General features: G+C 37.6%; 1 protein-coding gene across 3 annotated transcripts in view; it reads right to left on the bottom strand.

Moving 5' to 3' along the window:
* TESK2 (testis associated actin remodelling kinase 2) overlaps positions 1 to 25137 on the bottom strand; it is a 57175-nt gene extending 32038 nt beyond the window's left edge. Inside the window, exons 1-4 of one of the 3 annotated variants that reach the window (XM_081949044.1) lie at positions 23554 to 25137; positions 17694 to 17993; positions 10186 to 10307; positions 911 to 959 (exon numbers count right to left, since the gene is read on the bottom strand). In XM_081949044.1, coding sequence (XP_081805170.1) covers positions 911 to 959; positions 10186 to 10307; positions 17694 to 17915 — 393 coding nt within the window. In that variant the 5' untranslated portion in view covers positions 17916 to 17993; positions 23554 to 25137. Of the gene's footprint in view, positions 1 to 910; positions 960 to 10175; positions 10310 to 17693; positions 17994 to 23198; positions 23334 to 23553 lie in introns of those variants that run through there. The other 2 variants (XM_081949045.1, XM_081949046.1) reach the window with 2 other exon arrangements.
* Between the last annotated feature and the right edge of the window lie 1989 nt (positions 25138 to 27126).

Here is a 27126-nt window from a genome sequence, read left to right as displayed (position 1 = left end):
TACATTACAACTTCATATTAATACTACTTACTACAAGTAATGATATACAGTCATTTATAGAAGTGCTATGTAGCTATGAGATGTTCATATCCCTCTTTATATTCTAAAAATTGTGTTGCCTTTAAGAAATATTTCAGTTCAATGCCATATGATATAATTGTGGTAAACACAATTCAACCATAATGCTGGCAATTTTTTATTTTGATAAGAAATTTAAAAATATGTTCATGCCAGATTAAATACAGCCGCTACAACCATTCTATAAAGCTTTATCTGCCTAATCACTGACTAATATCTACAAACACCCACTGGCTCACATGAATGTAGTATCTATGTGTGAGAAAGAGAACCCTGTAACCCTACTGGGGAAGGATGAGTTAGAAGAATAATTGCAGAGCTGTTCTGAGGAATTTTCTATGCACCTGGAGGATAAAATTGCTCTGATCTACTCAGAAATAAGCATTGATCTGAGCAAGTCCTAACACAATAAGAAAGACAACTTCCTGAAAGGTTATCAGTTTTCAACTTTCTCTTTCTGGGGAAGGCTACTGAGAAGGTGGTGAGGCTGCAGTTGCAGAAAAAACTTTAAGAAGTGTTATATGAACCAATTTGATTTGTGTTCAGAAATAAATACAAGCACCAAGATTACACTGCTTTTCTTAGACGACTCCTAGTGAGACTGGGAAAGCGAACACATGACTTTCCTTATACTCTTTGTTTTCTTAGCAACTGTTGATAATAGTATCATTTTAGACCATTTGCATGAATTGGGTGTACTGGAAAGTACTATTTTGTATCTATGGTACCCACAGTATGTCAGAACTATACTAGTCAACTTCATTAAATACATTGTTTAGCATCACTATAAGAAATTTTGCAAAGCTGAGGGAAAGAGAGGTAATCAGCTTACCTCAGTAAGGGCATGCAGTTGTCCTTGATGTACACAGACACCCATAAACCTACAAAACAGGAGTAAAATCTTAAATCAGAAACAGTGGATTTTGCAGGGGTTCATTATTTTTGAATCATAACAGTACATACGCAGTTTTTAAAAAATAGAAATATTGGATGACACCAGTTCCAAAACATTACACAACTGTTCTACAATTAAATATACAGTACTGCTATGTATGTAAGTTTAAGTATAAATAATGAACTATTGTATTTGAGAATAGGAAATAAATTCCAATTGTCCCATACTTAAATATATGTAGAAGTTTCAGAATGTATATAATATATTCAGGGCCGGATTTTCCTATAGGCTAATTAGGTTTCAGCCTAGGGCCTCAAGATCAAGAGGGGCCTTTTATTTTTATTTATTATCCGTGCCACATTTTTTATAAAGGTTAGTACCAATTACAATATGTTTCATTTAATATATTGATATATATCACAGTAATGATGTATTTTATTATCTCTCATGTAATTTACAAACTTAAAAATGGGAGGTGAAAGGGCCCCATAAGTGGAATAGCCTAGGGTCTCTTTTCATCTAAATCCGGCCCTGAATATATTGTTCACATTTTCATAAAAAGTTTAAACTTTTTATGAAAAAGTCTTATGACCATTTTTCACACTTATGACCATTACAACATCCCCATCCATGGTCATGTGATCAAAATTCAGATGTTTCTCAATTTGCTTATATTTAGGGTGATGGCAGTGTCCAGCAGTCATGATATCTCCTTTCGCAACCTTCTGATAAGCAAAGTCAATGGGGAAGCCAGATTCATTTAACAACCATGTTACTAATTTAACAAGGGCAGTGATTCACTTAACAACTGTGCCAAGAAAGGTCATCAAATGGGGCAAAACTTAACAAACGTTTCACTTAGCAACATAAATTTTGGACTCAATTGTGGTAGTAAGTTGAGCACTACCTGTATGATACAAAGTTGTTAATAAATTAGAACTGGAATAATAACTGGATATAGATAAGTATACCATTCCTCATTTTAAGCAGAGTACCAAACGATTCTTTGTTAAACAGTGATAAACAATTTTAAAGACTTCTAGTCAAAAGAATACACATAATTTTACATGCAGTAATAATAAAACATCATAGCAAAATTAGAAAAGGTGTGACCTATTTATTATAAAATGATACATTAATTGAATTGGTTTGATATGCTAGAATGTAATTATATGGCATTTATAGGTCTTACTGCAAATGAACACATCATCTTAGTTGCTCACCAACCCTCCTTTATCTATATTTTTAAAGGAAGAATTGGAGAAAAGAGAATTTATTTATTTATTTTATAAAATCACCTTTTCTGGCTAGAAAGCAGCTGAACTTTGGCCTCCATCCACAATACATCTTTGAGTCTCACGTGTACATAAAATATTATTCAAAGTGAAAGGAATCCAGAGTTCAGTTGTTTACTAATCATTTTCCAAAACTTTTTTAAAAAGCATAAAAGAGGGAGAAGGAGAAGAAACAGTTCCTGTGGGAATGGAGAGGTCACAATGAATGAAATGGAATTATGCAGTCCAGGAGCAGAAGGCATAATCAAGAATGGAGTCTGAGGCATGATTATGAATAAGAACCAACAATGAACTGGCTTTCTACTTTATGGTTTAAACCAGGGATTCCCAACCCCCGGTCCTTGGCCTGGTACATACTGGGCTGTGGCCCATTGGGAACCGAGCCGCGCAAGTGGCAGGCAATTCCATGAAACCATCCCCCCTCCCCCTCCCAACATTACCACTTCTGCCAGTCCACAGAGCCAGAAAGATTGGGAACCACTGGTTTAGACAATACTGCCACCATTCAGTTCTTAGGCAATAAGTTGCTTTTCTTTTAACATCAGACAAGTACCTCTGTGAAATGCCATTTTAGTAACTGCTATTCCTTCTGTTACCTAGCCATTTTCTAACACAGCTGATGCCATTTTAAAAGAATTTTATAAACTGAATTTCGAAAATTGAGGTCCAGTTTAAGTATCATGAAACCCGAAAAACCAAATTGTTGATAAGTTATAAGATAAAGTTAGTATCTATGAAAATCTGCCTTGAATTGCAGTTAATTCTCAGCACTACTAGCAGGAGTGAGCTTATTTTATTTATTTACCAGGTTTATAAGTCATTCCAATTAGCCTGCTGTGAGGAGCACACAATTCACCAGTACATAATTGGGATTACAACAATACAAATCAAATTTAGAAACAAAATATTATAATAATGCACATCTAAGTAGATACAGTACATGCAGACAAAATTCATTCTTTCTCAGGAGGGATAGTAATAGAGAACTGGCCCTTCAATTAGACAAAAAAGCCAAGTTTTCATAGTTTAAGGAGAAGGAACTATTTGAATGTTTGGGGAGGGGATAATTTTCCATAAGATACTGACTGAAAAGTCACACTTCTATGATCCATGAAATGGCAGTCTCCAATCAAGGGCATATGTAATAAACCCCACATTATATCTTATAGAGGACAGACATACTGGGAGAAGCAGTCCTAAATATACCAAGACCATAATCTTTGGACGGATTTAAAGGTGATAGTCAGCATCTTGAATTGCACTTGAAAGCTAAATGGCAGCCAATGCAGTTCTTGCAGTAGAGATATCTTGTGGGGGACATAAAATATACCTAAAACTAGTCTTGCTACTGTATTCTGAACCAGTTACAGTTTCCAAATATTTTTAAGGGCACCCCATATGGCAGAGATGGCAGAGCCATTTGTCAGGGCACGCGAGGCGCTGCCGTCAGCTGGCCAGCGCACATGTGCGTGCTGGCCAGCTGAATTCACCCTTTTTAAAGCCATTTTTGTCCTCCCCAGGCTCCAGAGCTTTTATAGGAGCGTGGGTAAGGCGAAAAGAGCCTCCCCCCCCAGAGGCCCTCCGGAGGCTTCATGAGCTTCCCTGAAGCCTCTGGAGTGCAAAAAACCGGCCCTACGGGCAAACCGGAAATTCAGGAACAGGGTCGTCTTGACTGCTCCGGAGGCTTCAGGGAAGCGTCCTGAAGGTCCCCCAAGACTTCGGAGCGCTCAAAACGAACCTCCGAGCAAAGCAGAAGTCACTTCCGGTTTGCTCAGAGGTTCGTTTTGACTGCTCCGGAGGCTTCAGGGAAGCGTCCTGAAAGTCCCTCAAGCCTCCGGAGGGCTTCCGGGGTGGGGGTGGGGGAGGCTGTTTTTGCCCTCCCCAGGCTCCTATAAAGCCTCTGGAGCCTGGGGAGGGCAAAAAAAGCATGCAAAAAATGGGGGGTCACGCCTGTAGTGCACGCATGCGCACTGGGGGGGTCGCACATTGCATTATGGGTGCGGCACACCTGCACACTACCTCCCTGCTCTCCCCCCCTTATGGCATGCGAGCCAAAAAAGGTTCGCCATCGCTGCCATATGGCATGCATTGCAATAGTAGTCCAATCAAGAGATAATTCAGGCACGAATGACTAAGACTAATTTCTTCCCTTCCAGGAAAGCCTGCAATTGCTGCACAACATAAAGCTGTGCAAAAGCTCTCCTGACCACAGCTATCACTTGCTCTTTAAGCAGGAGCTATGAATACAAGAGCATCCCTATCCTCCTAAAAATCAGCTCTATTTAGGAAAAAGCAATCTTTTCCATATCTACCAATCGAATCTCACTGAAATTATTAGGCCTTCAAGCCCCAAACCACTCCATCTTGCTGATGGAGAATCTTACCTTGTTCCTCCCCATTCAGACCCAGACAATCTTCAAAGTGGGGAGCACTTTGACAGGATCATCTGGGGGTCAAGTTATCATCAACATATCAATAAAATCTAGGCTTGTACCAACAGATTTTGCTGTAGTGTTATGTATATCAAGGTGGGTTCCGGCAGCTGCTACTGCGGGTTTGCTCGTGGTCGTGCAGCGTGCATATGTGCATTACTATAAAAATGCTTCTGTGCATGCACAGAAGCCAAAAGCAAAGGAAAAACCAGTTTGGGGGAGTGGCAGGACTGGGTCACTGCCGGTTCCAGTGACCCAGGTCACCAAACCAGTACCAGTTCAGCTGAACCGGGCCGAACCAGTAGGAACCCACCACTGATGTATATAGTAAACAGAAGTAGGAGAACAGTGAGCCATGTGGCATCCTACAATTGAGGAGAACAGGTTTCAGTCTTTTCCCACCATACTAAATGAAGCTGTCCCTTTAGAAAGGAGGAGAAAATAATGCCCCCTGCTTCTAACAACCCCCTGAGACGTCTCAAAAATATAGCATGATTGATGCTATCAAAAGCTACAGACAGATCAAACAGAAGCATGAAGGTCACTCTGCCTCAATTTCAGTCTTTTCAAGATGACCTATTACTATGCAATCCATTCACTTTCTCTATCCCCTTCCCACAAAAATTGTCCAGTATATCAGACCAAGTTATAGTTTTGTGAAGAAGATGGTTTCAAAGAGGCTACTAATACCTCACCTCTCAAAGATGAATTCACTCTTGTCCCAACTCCTGTCACCTCCCCCACAGGCTTTCACCAATCAGAAAGGGCCAGAGTCTAAACTGCTATTCACTTCCTCAGGATTCACAAGATCAAACACATCCTCAAATTAATCAAATTAGAGTCCAGAAAAAATAAGAAAATAAGCAAAAATAAGAAAATCAGTTTATATCTACGGGGAGGGGGAGCAAGACTACTACTTCATATTGTAATTAAAGTTAAGTCTTAAACTGGAAACAAGGAGTGGATTAGTGTAGCACATGGATTCTTTATTTTCAAGTGGCTGTGCTTGTGCTATTATAAAGTGGTTATAATTATATTCTGGAATATTCAGTTTCAAAGGAAATGTCATTAATTGTGGAACATAATGCTAAAAACCTCTTTTTTGTTTTTCAAAACTTACTTTCACAACCTCTTTGTAAAAATAGAAAATGCTGACTGAATGTCAAAGTTATGACATTTTTATTTTTCTATGTCAGCTTTTCAGAAACAAACATATTAAGATGCACTGGAAAACCAACTTTATTATAGAAATTAAGTTCCCAAAATTTATTAAGCTTAATCTAAACAGAGCATACATATACTAGTTACTAGGTACGACTTCATATAGTTAGGAAAACAATTTTGCAGCCAGAAATGTTATGTAGAGATATTGATCCATAATTTCCAATTGCACATAAAACTTTAGTGAAAATTTATTTAAATTCTAAATTCTCAGTGTAGTTAACAGAATCTACCAAATGAAATATCTCACTGTTCAAAAATGCTTTCCAAACATTCCATACCGTAATTCAAGTATAGTTTTTTAACCTATAAAATTATAAATAATCTAAGATGGTAGTAATTAAAGGATCACTTATTTCTTATGAGTACTTATTTCCTGTTTACTGAGATCTTAATCAAAGTACTACCTCAGTGTTTTAATTTAACTGCAACTTTTTAATCCTTTTGTTGCTAGTCAGCTTTGGGGAGAGAAAAGTCTGTCAAAGTGGAAAAGTTACATATTTGTTTACATAAAGAATTGAAGAACTATAGAAATCAAGTTATCAGCTCTTCCAAATATGATTTTTCCTACCTTGCTTAGTGACTGCAAATCAGAGATGACATAAAGTCTCCTTATTCTTGATCATCTCTGGAAAGCTCTTTAATTTGCTGGAATAACACCTCATACATTTTTTTAAAAAATAGTATTGCATACCTAGGGTTCACTCTGCAGTGCTGATCTGGCACATAATGAAGAGAAGACTTTTGAAATCTCTTGATGTGCTAATTAATTTTAAAACTGAAACTACCCTTATAATTACCTCCAAAGAAGTCTGTGAAGCAAAGCATTTTGCATGTTACCAGAAACATATGCAAATACATGTGATGAACACATGGACTAGGCATGTATTGGAAAGGAACTCCAGAAACTTATTTGCTTTGTGTTGGAAAAGGGAAAAGCTGCTAATTCATAGAGTATTAAATGTTTTAAGGGCAATAAATGCAGTAAAGGGCCTTTAGAGCAGAAAAAAGCTAACATTGAAGGATGACATCTTCTGGATTCAGATATCTTTAGAAAAAGATGCTCTTTGAAACTCCAAACTCACTAGCAGGTAAACAATACTATGCTGAAACAATTTGCAAATGGTAACAATAGTGTAAAATAGGAGTGGTGGCTTTAAAAGTGCTTTGGAATAATTAGCAAATAGATGGACTATCAGATCTCTATGTCTATATAAAGCTCTTTTGCAAGATTCCCCATCTGAAGGACAGTTTAGCAAATAGATGGACTATCAGATCTCTATGTCCATATAAAGCTCTTTTGCAAGATTCCCCATCTGAAGGACAGTCTGAATTTTACTTTCACAGCTTTATTTTTAGTACTTTAATTTTAAAAATCTTATTATGATTTATTCAGAAGTACATTATCTGACCCAGATAGTTTTCCAATCTATATTGTTCTGCAAAATTTGCTGAAAGAATCATAAGATTTCTATTCTTTCCTAATATACAATAATACTCCTAAAATATGGATTGTTCTTTTGTAATAAACAAAAACAGATGAAATATAAAAAGGAACATTTGGAATGACTCATTTTTGCTTTGTTTAATTTGCTCAGAATGGGTTTAATTAGCAAGTGAATTGTTAGATTTGTGTAACTATAAAGCAATTCTCAGCCAGTCACAATTCTCCAACTCACTTCAAAGAATTATTGTTGTGGGGAAAAATTGGAGGAGTAAGCGGCATCACTTATGTTCACTGCTTTGAGTTATTTATAAAATAAAGGTAGAATGAAAAGTAAAATAAAAAATAACTACACATAAAATATTTCTAGCATTTCTTATTTTGGGGAATTTAGATACTTGAAGAAGTTTTAGCCAATTTTTACAAAGACAAAGCAAAAAATATATGAAGAACTGCAGAATTAAAGGCATTACAAATAGAAAAAGAGCATGTGCTAGATCAGTGGTTCCCAAAGTGGGCGGTACTTAGGGGGGCACTAAGAGGCAAGGGGGCGGCAGGGGGCGCTAAGAGGTAAGGGGGGGGCACTAAGAGGGTGAGGAAAAAAAGACCATGTATTGTGTTGGCTGCAGAGGGCGTCGCCCCTAGGTTGGTAGCTTCCCCTTAGCTAATTTTCAGATGGAAAGGAAAAAGTTGCCGAGCAGAAGATGGACTGTTTAAAGCCCATTGGCGTGGGAAGGACGAAATTACCCAAACAAACCTGGAAATAGCTGCGGGTTTCCCTTTAAGCAACATCACTGCCCTCCCCTACAATCACTGCCTTCCTCCCAGGAGAGGGGCGCTGAGGATCAGTTTGTAGCACCAAGGGGGCGGTGGACTGAAAAAGTTTGGGAACCACTGTGCTAAATTCTCAGAAAACTATTTTTTATTCTGAAAAATATCATCGTTTCAAGTTATCTTTCCTATGTACCTGAATGCAATATCATGCCTTTCCTTCATTTTATTTTCTGTAGATGAAACATCCCCAGTTCTTTCAGATAGTTCATCCATGACAATAATCAAAGATAATGTATACCGATCAACAACTACATCTTATCGGCATTGATAAGGTTGCCATATCAAGTTATATGCAAAGTCTGATCCATTTAGCTCAATACTATCTATTCTGATAACAATTTCCCCAAGGCTTTTGATAGATAACTTTCCCAGTACTGATAATCAATACTGGTTTCAAATGCAAAGCAAATTATATTTTCCTTAGCAGAGTTATAAAACAAATAAATACCAGATACAAAGAAATAGGCTAAAGTCGTTTCTGTAAAATACATGTAGTAAAAGCTCATTTCTAACAGAAAACTACTATCAGCCATGTTCAACTATGGAGGCATAACCCAAGTAGTAATAACTCAATCATCTGTTTACAAAACTAAGCAAACACCAGTAGAAAGTGATTCATAAATTTTACCAGTGTCAATGCTGAATGTTCTGTAATATATAGGTAACCTTTGGCAAAGTTGCTATTGTATACACAATAATGTGAAATCAGAGCTGCCAATTCTTTAGCTGGTGCTGGCCTTCAAGTTCAAGTTCTTCCCAAGAACGTAGCATGTTATAATGTATTGGCATAGAATAGGCAATGATGATGATTACTACTCTATTAAATCTGTATACCACCCAATTTTCAATAATTCTGGGTGACTCACAAAAATCAAAGAAAAAAATAAAAATTAATGTAACTTAATTTTTTAAATTAAAATCTTTGAATAAGCGTATGTCATATCAAGATGCTTTAATAATTTAAGTATGACAATACAGGGTTAAAAGAATGACTAACAATACATTCCAAGTTAGATACAAAATTAAACATGCTTGTTTTGGAAGCATAACTATTTATTCTGATTTTATAACTTCATTTTCTCCCAAACTAAGCTGATTCATTTAGAGAACACACAAATCATGCGTGACTTAGTTTATTATCTACTTAAATGCTTGTTTTTATTTTTTTAATCTTGAGATTTCATGTTCATGTTTTTTTTAATATTAATGTCAATCATAGAATGATTGAGTTGGAAAGGACCACAAAGATCATCAATCCTCTGCAATGTGCAGGAAAAACTTATTACACTTTCCTTGGGAGGTGAAACTTTGAGAGATGCAATCACCTGTCAATTACATCCTTGCCTTTCCTGGTCAGTGAAAACCTCCAGGTCTTTGCTGTCATTGTCCTCTCGCGGTACCTGGAGGCTGTGGGGGCCTAGATGGGGACAACAGGCTTCGGCTGAATCCTGGCAAAACTGAATGGGTTTGGAGGCACAGAGCTTCAAGACGATAATTCTGGATGGGGTTGCACTACCCCAGTGATTCCCAATGTGGGGCCCACGCCCCACAGGGGGGCAATTTGATTTTTAATAAGGGCAATTTGAACTTTGTTTAAACCAAGTTAATGGCTTTTAGGCTTCCTCTGCGTGAGTAGAGTTCTTGGTGAAGCTTCCTTTGAGTGCTTTTCACTAATATTTTCAGAAATATTAGTGAAATATTAGTGAATATTTTCAGAAATGTATTTGATCTGGGAGGCAAGTGAATAGAAAGGAGACCCAGAAATATAGCATAGAGGAATAGAAAGGATTAAGAATAATAGAAGGAGACAAGGAACTAAGAATATACATAAGCCTGAGACAACATTGGCTTCTGAGCTTCCAAAGAGTACTCTGAATATTTAAAACATGATCATATGTGGTATGTAGTAAAATTAAAATTAAATTTGCACCTACACTTATAAGCACACTATCACATACATGCAAACACACACACACCTTTTCTTACTTTAATATGTTTGGATGTGAAAGCCTATTCATGAGCTGAACCTCTTTCAACATGTTTGCACGATTGCTGCTTAGTGTATTCATCTTCAGGGCCATGATTTGATCCGATACTTTGTGCCGTACCTAAATAAATCCAAAAGGAAAAAAAATGAGCTCATTTTCCCAATGGAATATAAGAAAAACATATTGATTCAACATAGCCTGTAACATGCAACTTTAGTGAAACCATTCTTGACAAATTAATAAAAATTCCCACAATTTTAGAGGTTATGTAATTCCATTCTGTTTTATTAATCTATGTACATTTGCTTATACAATTAGTAAATTCTTAATCCATGAAAAAAGTGCATATAGTTTCATTTGTATGACTTTATTGGTAAATTAGTATTTGGGCATGTTTAAAGGGCTGATCTACACATTAGTACCATTTCACAAGCCGTAGTCTTTTATGCTACTTCCACAACAGACAGCTACTGTTATACATCATAATGCTAACAAAAATTAATGTATTTTAATCATTTGATCTCTTGTTTGAGTACTAATATTCAACAGTGAAGCTTTCTGATTTGTCCAGTGGTTCCAGTTGAGCACATTCCCTTCTACTGCAGTTATTAATTGGATACCACTGGAAAGGTTTTATTTCTGGGCTGGGTTGTCCTTAATTTGAAAGAATACCTTGGGGGACCTTCTTGGGCTGATGCCTTTTGTTTGAGGACCAAGTAGAGGCCACAACCAGGTTGATCTTCATCCAATTTTGCTGGTGTGAGAGATGTGGTGTTTCCTGGAGTAGGGGGCACTAAGGGCAGTCACTCCCATCCTTTATGCTGAATTACTGTAATTTACTCTATATCCATGATGTCGAACCTATGGCACATGTGCCACGGGTGGAACACAGAGCCCTCTCTGCAGGCACGCCATCCGTCACCCCAGCCCATTTCCACCATGTTTGCGCATCCGCCTCCCGCCGGCCAGTTGGTCTTCAGCTCTCTGCCGTGCATGCATGAGAGTGGGGTGCATGGGGGGATGCACATATGAATGCATGGGGGACTGCTCATATTGCATTTTGGGGCCTCGCACAGCATCCCTGTGCCCCATTTTGGCTTCCAGGTTGGTGCAGGAGGCCTTCCGGGGGCCTTTTTTATAGGACAGAATGCATGAAAACATCAAAAGCATAAAGGGTATCAGATTGGAGTTAATTAACCCAAGAAATAGTTACAGAGATAGCCAGATCAAAGCATGATGAAATAATTTGGAAACAAAATCTGTAGCCCAATTTAGATGACTGAAATGTGAAAGTTCAGGTTACAAGTAAGGCAAGGCCAGGAGAACTAGAATTCAAAGCTAAGAACTGAAGAAATGACTATTTCAGCAACTTCCAACTTTTAGCTGTTTTAAAGAACTCTACCCCAGGGGTCAAATGTAAATAATTGGTGTATTTCTCAAGGTCTTCTCTTTTTTTGCAACAAAATACATTGGTAGAGAAATCTCCAATTGAGTCAGATGGGAATTTCTTAATTACAGATGAATCCGACTCACCCCAAATTTCTTGCATAGTCTAGGAAATTAACCCAACATAACATCTCAACCACTATGAACTTCCTGGCTAGCATCAGTTTTGACATCAGACTTGAAGAAAAGGGATAGGCTGTATGGTCTAAATAGAAGAAGAGAAGGTAGGTAGCGTCTAGAATACTTTGTAGAAGATTCAGCACATGCGAACCTGATGCTGTATCATTGTACCACTTCATAGCAAATATAAGTTATTTTCTACACTTCATGGAATTCTTGACTACAGTTAAGTGATAAATTAAACCAATTTGATCTTCTCTGATACCTATTTAAATCTAATTTATGTCACTACTAGTTTGATCTTCATAAAAATGTAGGACTTCCCGTATAAGAAAATAAGGTCTACACAGCAAAATGTTGCAAAAGAAAACTATATTTTAGTTTAGTAGAACGATATAATACTTTCAATTTTTTACAACTAATTATAATATTCTAGAAAATTATAAAAGCATGACTTTAGTCCATGGGTCGTCAACCTGGTTCCTACCACCCACTAGTGGGCGTTTTGGGATTCCAGGTGGGCGGTGGGGATTTCTGAGGTTAAAACCTCCTTTTGAACTAACGCGCGCGAGAATGCGTGCGTTAGGGATTTCGGAACTTAAAACCTCCTTTTGTGCGAGTGGGCAGGCAAGCGCAAGCGCCTGCACAAGCAAACCGTGGGAAGAGGAAGGGGAGGAGTAGAAACTGTTACCAGGGACAGGCAGAAGCGGAGCAGAGCAGTTGCAAACACATGGGAAGAGGAAGGGGAGGAGTAGAAACTGTTAGCAGGGACAGGCAGAAGCGGAGCAGAGTAGTTGCAAAATAGGAGAAAGAAAAGGCAGGAGAGAATTGTTGTTGGCTAATAATAATAAGTGGGCTGACTAGCTCAGCCTTACTTTTGTACATAGCCCTAAGGAAGATAAAAAAAAGGAGATAAAAAGGAAAAGCACTGTGTGGAGTGAGGATCAAAACGTGAGAGTAAAAGTAGTAAATTTAGAACCCATGTCTGAAAAAAAGAAATATGCTCGTGGTTATTTAGAAATAAAAAGATAAATGTATGTACATTTCTTTTTTTTTTTAAACACCCTCCTTTCTAAAAAATATTCCGCACTTGCGCAAAAACTGGTGGGCGGTAAGGAAATTTTTCCATCAAGAAAGATCCATTAGTGGGCGGTAGGTAGAAAAAGGTTGACTACCACTGGTCTAGACCAATACAACACATAAAACTCTGAAAAAAGTATCTCCTTGTTTGAAAATTACCGTATTTTTCAGCGTATAAGACGCACCTTTTTTCCTCAAAAAAGAGGCTGAAAATCTGGGTGTGTCTTATACATTGAATACAGCATTTTTTGCCTTCCCGAAGCCCCGCCTCTTCATCAAAATGGCCGTGCATACCCTTATGGAGGCTTTCAAAGACCTCCTGGGGGTTGGGGCGGGCAGAAATGAGCAAAAAATGGGCCATTTTTGCCCCCCCATCCCCCAACAGCACTCTATAAGCCTCCATAAGGCTATGCATGCAATTTTTTTTCCAGAAAACGGGCCCGTTTTTGCGAAAAACAGGCCGTTTTGGGGAGGTTTGTTAAATGCAAAAACTTTTTTTTTTTCCTTTTGGAAAGCTCTTTAACTGATTGATGAGAATTACGTGAATCAAATGCTGTGCCAGCCGGAACAAAGTTAGGTGCTGCAGGTTGTCAGCAATTTCCTTCTCCAGCACATGGATAAGTACATCTGGAAACATCTACCTACCTACTCTCTCTCTCCCTACCTACCTACTGTATTTCTCTCTCTCTCTCTCCCTCTCCCTCCCTCCCTACCTACTGTATTTCTCCCTCTCTCTCTATCGCTGTACCTATCTACCTACTCTCTCTCTCCCTATCTACTGTATTTCTCTCTCACTCCATCTACCTACCTACCTACCTACCCCTCTCTCTCCCTACCTACCTACTGTATTTCTCTATCTTTCTCCCTCTCCCTCTCCCTACCTACCTACTGTATTTCTCCCTCTTTCTCTCTCTCTATCTACCTATCTACCTACTCTCTCTCTCCCTACCTATCTACTGTATTTCTCTCTCTTTCTATTTCTCTCTATCCCCCTACCTACCTACCTACTCTCTCTCCCTACCTACCCACTGTATTTCTCTCTTTCTCTTTCTCTCCATCTACCTACTTACCTCTCTCCCTCCCTCCCTACTGTATTTCTCTCCCCCCTCTCTCTATCCTTCTATCTACCTACCTACCTACTCTCTCTCTCTTTCCCTATCTGTTAGATTGGGTAAAGGAAAGGCACACTCAGACTTGGGCAACAACAGCTCTTTATTGTAACAGAACAACTATGTACAATCCAGCGAAGGTTCAGTCTCACTGCAGCCCTTTTATAGGGAGCTGTCAGACCCTTCGACCAATGAGATTGAATCTCTGTTCCCGCCGGAACAGAGGACCTTGGTGGAAACCATTATAACCGTTGCTAATATCTAACACCACCTATCTACTGTATCACTCTCTCTCTTTCTATTTTTCTCTCTCTATCCCTCTACCTACCTACAGTCTCTCTCTCTCTCTCCCTACCTACCTACTGTATTTCTCTCTCTCTCTCTCTCTATTTCTCTCTCTCTCTCTCTCCCTTTATCTAGCTACCTACTTTTTTAAAATTTGCCTCTTCAAAACCTCGGTGTGTCTTACACTCCGGTGCATCTTATACTCCGAAAAATATGGTATGTATACAGTAAGAGGAAGTACAGTATATACTTCCAGTTTTAAAATCTAATTCATAGGAATTTGCACAAGCAGCAAGGAACTGTGGCTACACAATGTTTACAACAATAAACCTCATGTTCTAACTGCCAAAATGAAATATCCTCATACCATCCCCCATTAGCATCTATGGTATTAAATTAAATTTGGTAAGAAATGCAAGGTATTGTTTCCTAGAATTGATTACTAGAATCAACTGAATGTGAAAAAACTGACATTTAAACAGTAGGTTTACAATTAAACACTTATCAAATTTGAATTATTATTGCATGAGATTTAAATTCATAAGTTCTTATAATAGTGGTTGGATTGGGAAGGGAGTTCTCTTGGCAAACTTACAATAAGGCAATAGTTTTCATAGTCATTTAAGTCAACATAATATTCCCTCAGTTAAATACATACATATATACAAAAATGTGTGTGTGTGTGCGTGTGCGTGCATGTGTGTAGAGAAAAAGAGAGAGAGAGACACTATATAGTGTGCATGTGTATGTATGTACAGTATGTAAACTAAAGGCTTTTATTTACTTTTATCTCATATTTTAAAGAGCAGCCTTAAAAGAGCCAAATTAAAAAAACACTAATGCATACAATGAAATTCTTTGGATTTGGGAAATGTATTGCTTATCTTAGGTTTTCTATGTCATATGATTATTCTGCAGCTGCTACTTTATCTTTCTTATTTATTTGTTTCCTTTCTCATATCTTTATTCGCCACAGTCAACTTCTACTGTATTCTTCCTCTTCCCTTTTCACAGAAGATTAGGCTGTGGTTTATACTAAATATCAGAATACAAACAGATGAAATACTACGGTCTCATTTTTACAGCACGGTTGCTTCAAAATTATTTTTCCTCCATTAGATATAGCAGAAGGACAGACTACAGCAAGGTCACATAACTGTGATAAAATATATTAAAATGCTTGTAATAAAGGAAGATTGAACTATTATTCAAACGGTAACATTTTCTGAAATACATTAATATGACAATCTTAGCATACTTAGAATAATTAAAGGCCCAACTTAACTAACATTATTAGAATTAAATATATATCAAGTTATAACAAAAACCATTTAGTCTTACATCTAGCCATCCTAAATATTTAAAGCATAAACTCCAGGTATTTTTTTCTCTATAGTCCTAATATAGCAAGCTTTAATGAGTTGCAATGCATTTTGACAGCAGGATATCTATCAACTGTACTTTTTTTGCTTCTAACAGATCTCTCCTTGTAAGTTTGACCACACAGAGGATATGTCTGTGAATTAGCCACAAAGAAACTAATTTTCCAGACTACAAAACCTTCCTATCTGGGATGTGACCCTTTAGAAAATAAACACTATGTTCTTAAGTATCTAAAATAGACAGCTAAAAGGGAAGAGTACAACATCAGCCAATTATTGGAGAATATTCATGTATTTCTCATCACATCTTATTCAATGGGCTTGTTCACATGATAACTCAAGCCACAGCATGTCACCCAAAGTGACTCCTGAAACGTTACTGGATTTATAACAGGGAGTCTTCGTTATAAGTGGCAATCATTCTTATAGTATGTTTAATTCATCTGAACACTGTCTCACATGTTATTCAAACCCAGACAGAAGAGTTAAGAAATGACCAACTCCTCTTTCCAAGTTCTCAAACACAGAATCAATCAGCAGGAATATCTATAATTTTAATTATTCCTGCAATTGTCTCCATTGCTTTTAGTTTAACTGAAGAACAGTTAATAGTCCACCATTTTGAACATGACATCCATACCATTTAGGATGCACAGGGACAGATTTAGGTATAGATTAAGCAAGCTATATCTTAGGACATTGGAGTTAGGGTTTTTTCCCATGTTTTACAGTTTTATTCTAATTTCATATCTGAAAGTCTCCTAAATTAAGTCATAACATGATCCTAATCAATTTATTTTTGCATTCATACCTTCTGTACTGGGCCTTCTCCATGCCACCACAAATTTGTTACGCATCTTGCTAGCAGAAGCTGCGTAACATAAGTTGAATTCTATACAGCCTTAGTCTCTGTTAGTACTTGCCAAATATAGCTTCTCATAGCTTAGGGTCTCACCATGTGTAAATCCAGCCTGGGGATGGGGAAGGATTTTTTTGAAATCAAGCCTGAAAAGTTTATCTAGTGACCACTACAGTGCCTAGGATATCAAAAGGACTGAGAACTCCTGAGTAGGTCTCTTACTCTTACTTAATTAAAAACCTGGATAGGCATGTTGCATAAACACCCACCCACCATCTAGAAAATGAATAGTAAATGTGGCTTTATTTTCAAATTATCCTTAGATAAACAGAGTTTAATTGTCTGTGTCAATGAATGGTCCTGCAATGGTTACCTTATTAAAAAATAAACTTAAAAGTCAAAAATCAAAGGCAACTTATTTAACCTGGCTTTACCCTTTGAATTTTGACCACACAGAATGTTTGTGAAAACTAATGTAGCAATAAAGTTGAATTTATACATTTAAAATCAGAGTATTGATTGTGTATCTCCACTTTTTCTAGTTTTCTGGTAAATTATGGAGGATGAATTAAGAAAATAACTGCAGGTATTGGATACCACTGTCTATTACTTCGTTTTCTATAGTGAAGCAGCGGTAACTATAAGTCTGAACCTCATTAGCAGTCACAATCTTACAGTTGGGAGGAGCTGATGAGCAATTATTTTGATATTTTTGGGGGGTGGAATTCTGTCTTGAAGGAAGCTTACCTGAATCCTATATTAGATGCCTTCAAAATTCATTTTAAAAACTCCTTTACAGCTTTTTAAAATATAAACATACTGTATTCTCCGTTTACATTTTAACATATAATTTTTGGTCTGTATATTTATATGTTTGCTACTTTATTTTTTTATTCAAATCATTGGTTCTATTTGGAAAAAGGAAGGTTAAACAGGTAAATAAAATGTACCATATATGTTTCTAAAAATAATGTGGATAAATTATTCAACAAAGTTTTTAAACCATTTCATTTAGAATCTTCGACACACAATTAATTTTTCATATTCAAAACTTTTCAATGTGGCTGTAAAAACCAAAAAACTCACGGCAGCAAAAGATTTGCCACCATTAATGATCATTTGTATTTCTGCAGTCAAATACAGTAACCCTATATATTATACAGAACAGAGGATTCATTATGTTTTCCTCCAATTAAAGAGAAGATATGGAGAAGTTAGTACTCACCTTGAATACTTCAGAGAAGAAACCAGATCCTATTTTCTCGCAGGAGAAGTCATCAAGTCTTGTAAGTCTTGAAAAGGCACTTATCAAGGCTTTATATGAAGAAGTCCAAACTCTGCCCATCTGGGACATGGCCCCATCACTTCCGCCACCTCCATCAAAATCTTCAATGCGCTCTAAACGTGGTGGGAATCCTGCTATTGAATTTCGCTTACTCCGATCCATTTTGTAAAAGCAATCCTTTAGAAGAGCACCTTTCACATCTTAAGTGGTCAATCTCTGTTTCTTTCCTCTGGATGAATACTAAAAATGAAAAATACATCAATGTATCATTTTCTTTTTCTAAGCTTCTCTTATTTAAAAAAATGTGTGCAATTTACATGGGACAAATTAAGATGAAAAAGAAAAAAGAAAATTTGATTATTCAAGACCTTTAATCAAATAATAAGTGAGTCCAGGATACCAGAGGAGGAGGTTCCACAAATTATTTTTTTCCATTTAGATATCAATACACATTGACTTTGAAAATGATTTAGTAAACTGTTGCAGGTAGTAGAGATATGGAATAATTTCATCCACAACTAGCTTTTGTAAAATATGTTAAAAATTTTGCTAAACATTTGTAGAGGTAAAGGCTGTCAAGCACTAGCACTCCAAAGAGTTAATTCAACAATTAAAAATAGTGATTGATTAGATCAGCTTAATTTTCTATCTTAATTGTCCTGTCAATTGGCTATTAACTATCTATACTGCACAGTAGCTTAGCAGAAATTCATTATAAACAGTTTCACGATACAAATATTTACAATACAATACACTACAATAGCAGAGTTGGAAGGGACCTTGGAGGTCTTCTAGTCCAACCCCCTGCCTAGGCAGGAAACCCAATACCGTTTCAGACAAATGGCTATCCAACATCTACTTAAAGACTTCCAGTGTTGGGGCATTCACAACTTCTGGAGGCAAGCTGTTCCACTGATTAATTGTTCTAACTGTCAGGAAGTTTCTCCTCAGTTCTAAGTTGCTTCTCTCCTTGATTAGTTTCCACCCATTGCTTCTTGTTCTACCCTCAGGTGCCTTGGAAAATAGTTTGACTCGCTGTTCTTTGTGGCAACCCCTGAGATATTGGAACACTGCTATCATGTCTCTCCTAGTTCTTCTTTCTATTAAACTAGACATACCCAGTTCCTGCAACCGTTCTTCATATGTTTAGTCTCCAGTCCCCTAATCATCTTTGTCATCTCAGTTACCAAAGAAAAGCCAGAACAAAGTAACTTGCCCAGGTATTCCCTCTTTAGATGGATTTCAGATATGTGCTTTCTCCTAGCCAAAATATTTTAAATAAGAACCGTTTACTAGTGCACACATACACACACATATATTAGTAATTCATTCATTCTTGCAGAAACATGCAGGTTTTAACTATAATCTAGAACAGTGGTAGTCAACCTTTTTCTACCTACCGCCCACTAATGGATCTTTCTTGATGGAAAAATTTCCTTACCGCCCACCAGTTTTTGCACAAGTGCGGAATATTTTTTAGAAAGGAGGGTGTTTTTTTTTAAAAAAGAAATGTACATACATTTATCTTTTTATTTCTAAATAACCACGAGCATATTTCTTTTTTTCAGACATGGCTTCTGAATTTGTTTCACAATTTAACAACTACTTTTACTCTCACGTTTTGATCCTCACTCCACACAGTGCTTTTCCTTTTTATCTCCTTTTTTTTATCTTCCTTAGGGCTATGTACAAAAGTAAGGCTGAGCTAGTTAGCCCACTTATTATTATTAGCCAACAACAATTCTCTCCTGCCTTTTCTTTCTCCTATTTTGCAACTGCTCTGCTCCGCTTCTGCCTGTCCCTGCTAACAGTTTCTACTCCTCCCCTTCCTCTTCCCACGTGTTTGCTTGTGCATGCGCTTGCGCTTGCCTGCCCACTCGCACAAAAGGAGGTTTTAACTTCCGAAATCTCTAACGCACGCATTCTTGCGCGCGTTAGTTCAAAAGGAGGTTTTAACCTCCGAAATCCCCACTGCCCACCTGGAATCCCAAAACGCCCACTAGTAGGCGGTAGGGACCAGGTTGACGACCCATGATCTAGAACCATGTCAGACGAATGTACTTGCCAGTATTTCTCTATGACTTTGCACTAAGAAAAATAGTCCTTTCTTACAGGTTTGTTTCTTTAAAAAAACAAAATTCGTCCGTTGCCTTATACTACTAGAATAGAAATGGCACTTGAATCATACATTGCATATATTATCACTAATGAGGATATTCCAGAGATGCTGGAACAATTCTCAGAGTTGCTTAGGCTTGCTGGGAACTACAGCCTCAGTACAGATAGTCCTCAACTTACAACAGTTTGCTTAGTGACTGTTCAAAGTGACAACAGACTGAAAAATGTGACTTATGACCATTTTTCACATTTATGACCGTTTGTCATGTGACTACATTTGGATGCTTGACAACTATCTCACATTTATGAGGGTTGCAGTGTCCCAGAGTCATGTGATCATATTTTGCAACCTTCTGACAAGCAGTCAATGGGGAAACCAGATTCATTTAACAACCATGTTACTAATTTAACAACTTGCAAGTGATTCACTTAACAAATGTGGCAAGAAAAGTAAAATGGGGCAAAACTCACTTAACAAGTTTCTCATTAGCAACATACATTTTGAGCTCAATTGTGGTTGTAAGTCGAGGACTACCTGTACATCTGAATTGAAGAGTTATCACCAAATTGAATTTACAGTAATATCCTGTTGATAGTGTTCAAAATTATCAGTAGTCTGTACTTATATTGATTTACAATTGTTTTCCATTAACATAGTTGTCACTATATTAGATAAGAAATTGGGTGTGAATCATTAGATATGAAGTTATTTCCCCATCCTGATAGCAATGTGCTGAATATGTTATGGGCCCTCATTTATCACAACATTATTGGAAAAAAGAGCTATCACATTCTAAACTCTCTGGAAGGATAGGATACCAAAATATAATAAGCAAAACAATTATACTGTTGTTTGATCAGCTTGTTCAAATATAATTCCATATTTATAAGATGACAGTACATCTAGATGTGTTCAATTCAATGAGATTACCAAGTCATCAAAAGCATAAAGGGTATCAGATTGGAGTTAATTAACCCAAGAAATAGTTACAGAGATAGCCAGATCAAAGCATGATGAAATAATTTGGAAACAAAGTCTGTAGCCCAATTTAGATGACTGAAATGTGAAAGTTCAGGTTACAAGTAAGGCAAGGCCAGGAGAACTAGAATTCAAAGCTAAGAAGAAATGACTATTTCAGCAACTTCCAACTTTTAGCTGTTTTAAAGAACTCTACCCCAGGGGTCAAATGTAAATAATTGGTGTATTTCTCAACGTCTTCTCTTTTTTGCAACAAAATACATTGGTAGAGAAATCTCCAATAGAGTCAGATGGGAATTTCTTAATTACAGATGAAACCCAGACTCACCCCAAATTTCTTGCATAGTCTAGGAAATTAACCCAACATAACATCTCAACCACTATGAACTTCCTGGCTAGCATCTGTTTTGACATCAGACTTGAAGAAAAGGGATAGGCTGTATGGTCTAAATAGAAGAAGAGAAGGTAGGTAGCGTATAGAATACTTTGTAGAAGATTCAGCACATGCGAACCTGATGCTGTATCATTGTACCACTTCATAACAAATATAAGTTATTTTCTACACTTCATGGAATTCTTGACTACAGTTAAGTGATAAATTAAACCAATTTGATCTTCTCTGATACCTATTTTAATCTAATTTATGTCACTACTAGTTTGATCTTCATAAAAATGTAGGACTTCCTTTATAAGAAAATAAGGTTTACACAGCAAAATGTTGCAAAAGAAAACTATATTTTAGTTTAGTAGAATGAACGATATAATACTTTCAATTTTTTACAACTAATTATAATATTCTAGAAAATTATAAAAGCATTACTTTAGTCATTCATTTTTTTAATTTTATTTTTTTATATTTATCCTTTTAAATGTTCAATAAAAACATATAAAAGTTTTCCCAAAGGTCTCTTTGTTTTTATTTTATTTGGGGGAGGTGCATTTGAGCCTGTTTCGGCTCCTGGCAACTATCTGAATTAGTCCCTGCAGTTTTTCTTGGCAAGTTTTTTCTTTGGAAGTGATATTTTTGGAAGTGGCCATTGCTGGCTTCCTAGCACACAGAGTGACTACCCCAAGGTTTTGCCTTTGTGCGTAAAGAAAGTCTAGACCTCACCATCTCCCCATTTCTAGACTAATGCCTAGATGACTACTAGCTAATTTGTAAAAAACATACTGTACTTTTCATGATAGTGTACAAGGTCTATGGAATCATTAATGTATAACACATTCCTTTTCTTATGTCAGCACCATTTTAACACCTTTACTGTAATTTATAAAATGTAATATACTAAAAGTCTTAGCAACCCACATACTTTTCCAGAAATATTCATGCCATTTTCTTTTGTAAATTGGGAACATTTTCATACTTAGCAGAGTCTATTAAAATATGTTGTATCTTTTTTTGCACCTGTCAACACCATAGACTCTTTTCAACATGGGGAAAATGCAGTTTTAGTGCTAAATGGGGATTAGAACTCTGTATCATGATGAAGCTGAAAAAAAGCTTTTTGGCCAAGAATTGAAAAGAGCATCAGGTTGGGAAAATATTTTAGAATACTGATCAGTTAAGTTTCAAATATGAAACTAGTCCACATATTTGATCTTATTTTATCAATTTAAAGACAGCAATAGTTTATGAGGTTATTTATAAAAAGTAAATCAGACATGTCTGAAATCAGATTATCACAAATTCACATTTATCAGTCTATATAGCCTTCTCTAAAAATAATGGCACCTGCTGTCTAACAATACTGAAAACCATCCAACAGACATCAAAGCTGCTTCCCTCCTGAAATTATGCTTGTATTCCTATGAAGAGCAGATTTTTAATATATAAGAGATAATTCCACCAATTATATCCACAAAAAGCACATTATCCTGCCGTATTCTGAGAACATTATAGAAGCAGCAGACTGCAGTAATTTAAAGGATCTCAAAATAGATGCACAAATAAATCCCTGTGCAACCTAAAGGAGACAAAAGAAAACTCCTTCCAATTAACATTCAGCTTTTCCATTCACACATTGAATAAAAACCCTAAGCCAAAGCCACAAATCTTTAAAAGACTCAGCAACACTTAATAGTATCCACTCTATAATTTCAAAACACCTACTGAAAGAAGCTCTATTTAATAATACACAGTAATATTTAATGGTTCCTAAATGAGAAGGTAGCCAAGCAAAACATTACTGTGTGCAACAGATACAGGTTAAAAAAGAGAAGAGAGGTAAAGATAAGGAAGTTATTCTTTTGCCTATCCCCAACAGCCTCCATCCAGGTGGTCAGATACTCCATCTTTGACTGGGCAGTTGCCTGGTATCGCTTAACGTAGGGGCCCGATGACAACTTACCCAAAGTTCTGCTAAAGTATAGCGTACAACCTCTATGCATGCTCCCTTCAGAGCACTGACATACGTATCTCTAGAAATTATAGGTAAATCTAAGTCCTATTCTTCGTGTATTGACCTCCAGGAAGTCACCCGGATCTTCACGCCTCCGTAACGTCGGCATGCAAAACTTAGGAAGGCGCGCACGCGCGCCCTCACACATACAGGCACTCGCTCCTGCTTGGCTCAGAGTCCACCCAGCCCCGCTTCCTTTGGCTCCACACCTTGGGAAAGACCCCCCCCAATCCCCTCCCCTTTCTTCTCCCCTCCGCCTCGACAGTGGGCACTGCGATTCGCCCTGCCGGTCTGCTGCCTTTACCTGCCTCGAAGAGGAAGAAGAGCGGCGGCGCGTCCCGCACTCCAAGGGACAGCTCATATTCCCAGGCCTTCCAGGACAGTGGAAGCGCGACGCACCGGGGTAAACGGTCTAATGCTCCGCGGTAAATACCCCAAGCAGGGTAATGGGACACGGAAGGGAGCAACTGGTCGCTTTCCAGAAGAACCAGTTACACAAATCTGGGCCGCAGCGGCCGAGGGCCCTTTCCCCCCCTCTGTCCCCCCACCTAGTTCGCAGCAGAGAGCAAAGAAAGGACGGGCGCGCGCCCAGCTGAGTTCCGTGGACCCTAGAGCTCAAAGTAAATCGCCAGAGCTGGCTGGAGGCCACCACAGGGCGAAGAAGGGCGGGACCTGCCTGCGGATTTCCACCAATCGAGAGCGCTTTTTGTTGGATGGACAGGGAATGTAGCTAATCGAATTGAAGATTGACACACACAGCCTTGGTCTGTGTCTCCTCTTTGGTTAAGAGAGGGGTGTGTGGGGGAAGAGCTTGAGTGGCAGATCAGTTTGACTTCAGCGCAACAAACAGTTCCGAGCGAGCGCAAGCGAAAGGGCGGGACGAAGAGAGAGCTGGTGTGGCTTAGACTCCGACTGAAGGCGGATGAGGAATACTGCGGAATGTCAAGCCAATGAGAATAAGTTTGCCATTGAAAGCGAGGGATGAAAGAATTCCACATTGTTTGCACAAGGAGGGAAGAATTCAGCTGTCAAACCGAGGCAGAGTTCACTGCTTGCTGCACAAGGCAGTACTTCCTAATTTTGCTGCACGGAGTCTTTTGGTGGGCGGCAGATTTTGTAACAGGCTACAGTGTTGCACGCGCGCGCACTAACAACTACTAATCGTTTTTGGAAATGATATAATTCATGAAAGTCCTCTGTGTCTCAAGAACAGCAATAAAGCAAAATTACCACAGGACAACTTCCTTTTTACTAAAAACCCTTGTTACTGGGAAAATGGCCTTAACCACATGATTTACCTTCCTCGGTGTCTTTAAACTGGGGGTGTCTTTTGCATTGGGGCATTTAAGGAGCAGGGTTCATTTCACCCAAGGAGGTTTCTTCTGGCTAGATACCAATGAGAGTTTTCTCATGAAAAATTATTTGTTATAGTGGTATACCTCAAGACTTCCATACTGAATCACAAAATTAAACAAAGGGTCTAATAATGCTTTGTCAAAATAACTAAATATGTGTGTCACCATCACAAGGCAAGCTCACCCCATATTATAAGTGTGTACAATATCACAGCAGGTGTGTAAAAGGTATGGAGTTTGTGCAACAATGTCATACTTGTTTCACCATTTATACCCCCTTGACTACTGACAGGGCTCTTCTATTTGAGGTGAAGTCAGGAGACCTGTTGTAGGTGTGACTACAAACATGGTTTTGGCATGATGAAAAATGTGGGTGTATCCATTCCTCTGACTGTTCAACACAGCCTCTGCAGGAGCCATTGGTCTCCTAATAATTACTCTCTCAGATTAATGTTTTATTTCCTGAATGGCTTTCATTTATATCACCACCCCATGTCTGTTTTTCAGAAAATATTTTATACAACTTCTCATTTTATGAATATGTGTGTGTATGTTCAAAGTAATTTAAAATAAAACTTGAATTTTGAGTTGATTTCTCCAGCCTTAGGAATGGAGTGTAAACTTATTATTAAGAAGGACTAGGGGAGACATGATAGCAGTGTTCCAATATCTCAGGGGTTGCCACAAATAAGAGGGAGTCAAACTATTCTCCAAAGCACCTGAGGGTAGAACAAGAAGCAATGAGTGGAAACTAATCAAGGAGAGAAGCAACTTAGAACTAAGGAGAAATTTCCTGACAGAACAATTTGCCTCCAGAAGTTGTTAATGCTCCAACACTGGACGTTTTTAAGAAGATCTTGGTTATCCATTTATCTGAAGTGGTGTAGGATTTCCTGCCTGAGCAGGGGGTTGGACTAGAAGACCTCCAAGATCCCTTCCAACTCTGTTATTCTATTCTATTTTTTGAGAAAATTGCCAATTTTGATAATAAACTAAAAGCTGGGGGGAGGGGCTTTTTCAGATTGAAAGAAGTAAATCCTTGAAAACCCTTTATTTAACTGGACAGGGTAGTCAGCATATATTGCCCATAATGTAGTACAGTTAGTTCTAAAAAAGTTCCTCTTGGCATTGAGCCATTTTACCAAAGTCTAAATGTATAGTACTTCCATATTTGTGCCAGTAGAACTACACATTGGAAGAAATTGTGTGATTTTATTGATTGGAATATCGTCAGTTTCTCAGCACAAGCAAAATCCTTTCAGCACTCAAATCTTATGTTCTGATGACTCTTGGTGAAATCTGGCTCTGGTTCTGTACAATCAGTTCTCTGTTCAACAACACAATACTGGTTACTGTATAGAAAAACAAAATACCAGCCTGATAGACATTGTCATGAAATGGGGAGACCTGAAAGAAAAGTTCTTTAAAAGAAGAGATGCACATGTTTCATGTAGTTGCAGGTCAAGGCTTTTCTTAAAAAGAAAACCAGTTCCAAAAATATGTCCATGTTGCTTAATTTAAAAAAAATGGGTGGGGAGAGCACTTTTCAATGAGCTGCAGTCATTCATATGGGCCCTGAAAGACCAGATCCCATTTAGAAACAGGTAGAAAAATTTCCTGCTGATGAGTTATTTAAATACACACACACCATGTTGTTTTTCTGGCTATAGTACAAAAGTGATTTACCATTGTTTTCTGGGATAGATTTTTGATCTATAGCCCTGGTATTCCCTAAAGTCTCCTATCCAAATACTAGTTAAGCTTAAACCTGCTAAACTGAGCTGTTTCTGCTTTGTAACTACAAAATCAATGAAACAATTATTTGATAAACTGATATGTGCAAAGAAATATTGTCTAGACAAAATAGAAGAAGGAAAAAAAGCCTGTACATGTGCAGTTGGTCCAAAACTATCATAGATTTTGGAAATATGATATTTCCATTTTTATGGCTGCCTTGTATAATTTTCCAAGTAGATGCTTGGCACAAATGCTCTTGTAGAATGAATTTTCCCTATTTGGAATATAGAAAACAAATGGCACTGGAAAATCTAAAATAATTGCTTATTCACAGAGTCAACTGGAAAACACAGCTCTGCTGAATTCTCTAAGGCCCCCTTAAAAACCAAAAGCATTCTTCAAAATGTTTGTTGTATAGGAAAATACTTGGCAGAAATAGTATTGAGCAGTGGCTTCCAATCTTTTTATGATGTTCAGGGAAAATTAAGATATTCTAGTTAAAGTGTAAAATTTGCCCAGGATAGCATATTGGGTGTGTCTCTGTAACTTTTGCCCAGGAAATTGAGCTATAGATTAACATTTATAGGTATATGTCTCAGTCTGTGATTCAGTAAAAGTTAAAATGAGAGTGACATCTTGTGTTCAAACTAGTGAACAATTTCAAAGGTTCTGGATACCTAAAATGAAAATCCCTAACATTTTGTGTTACAGTTCTACTTCTTTAGAAATTAAAACAGAAAAGGTATTTTAAATAGAAATGGACAAAAGGCAAAAACAAGGCTGCT

The sequence above is a fragment of the Natrix helvetica genome (assembly GCF_964273705.1).
Source record: "Natrix helvetica genome assembly, chromosome: 3".
Lineage (NCBI taxonomy): Eukaryota > Metazoa > Chordata > Lepidosauria > Squamata > Natricidae > Natrix > Natrix helvetica.
The sequence above is the reverse complement of the archived record's forward strand: the minus strand, read 5'-3'. Positions and strand labels throughout refer to the sequence as shown.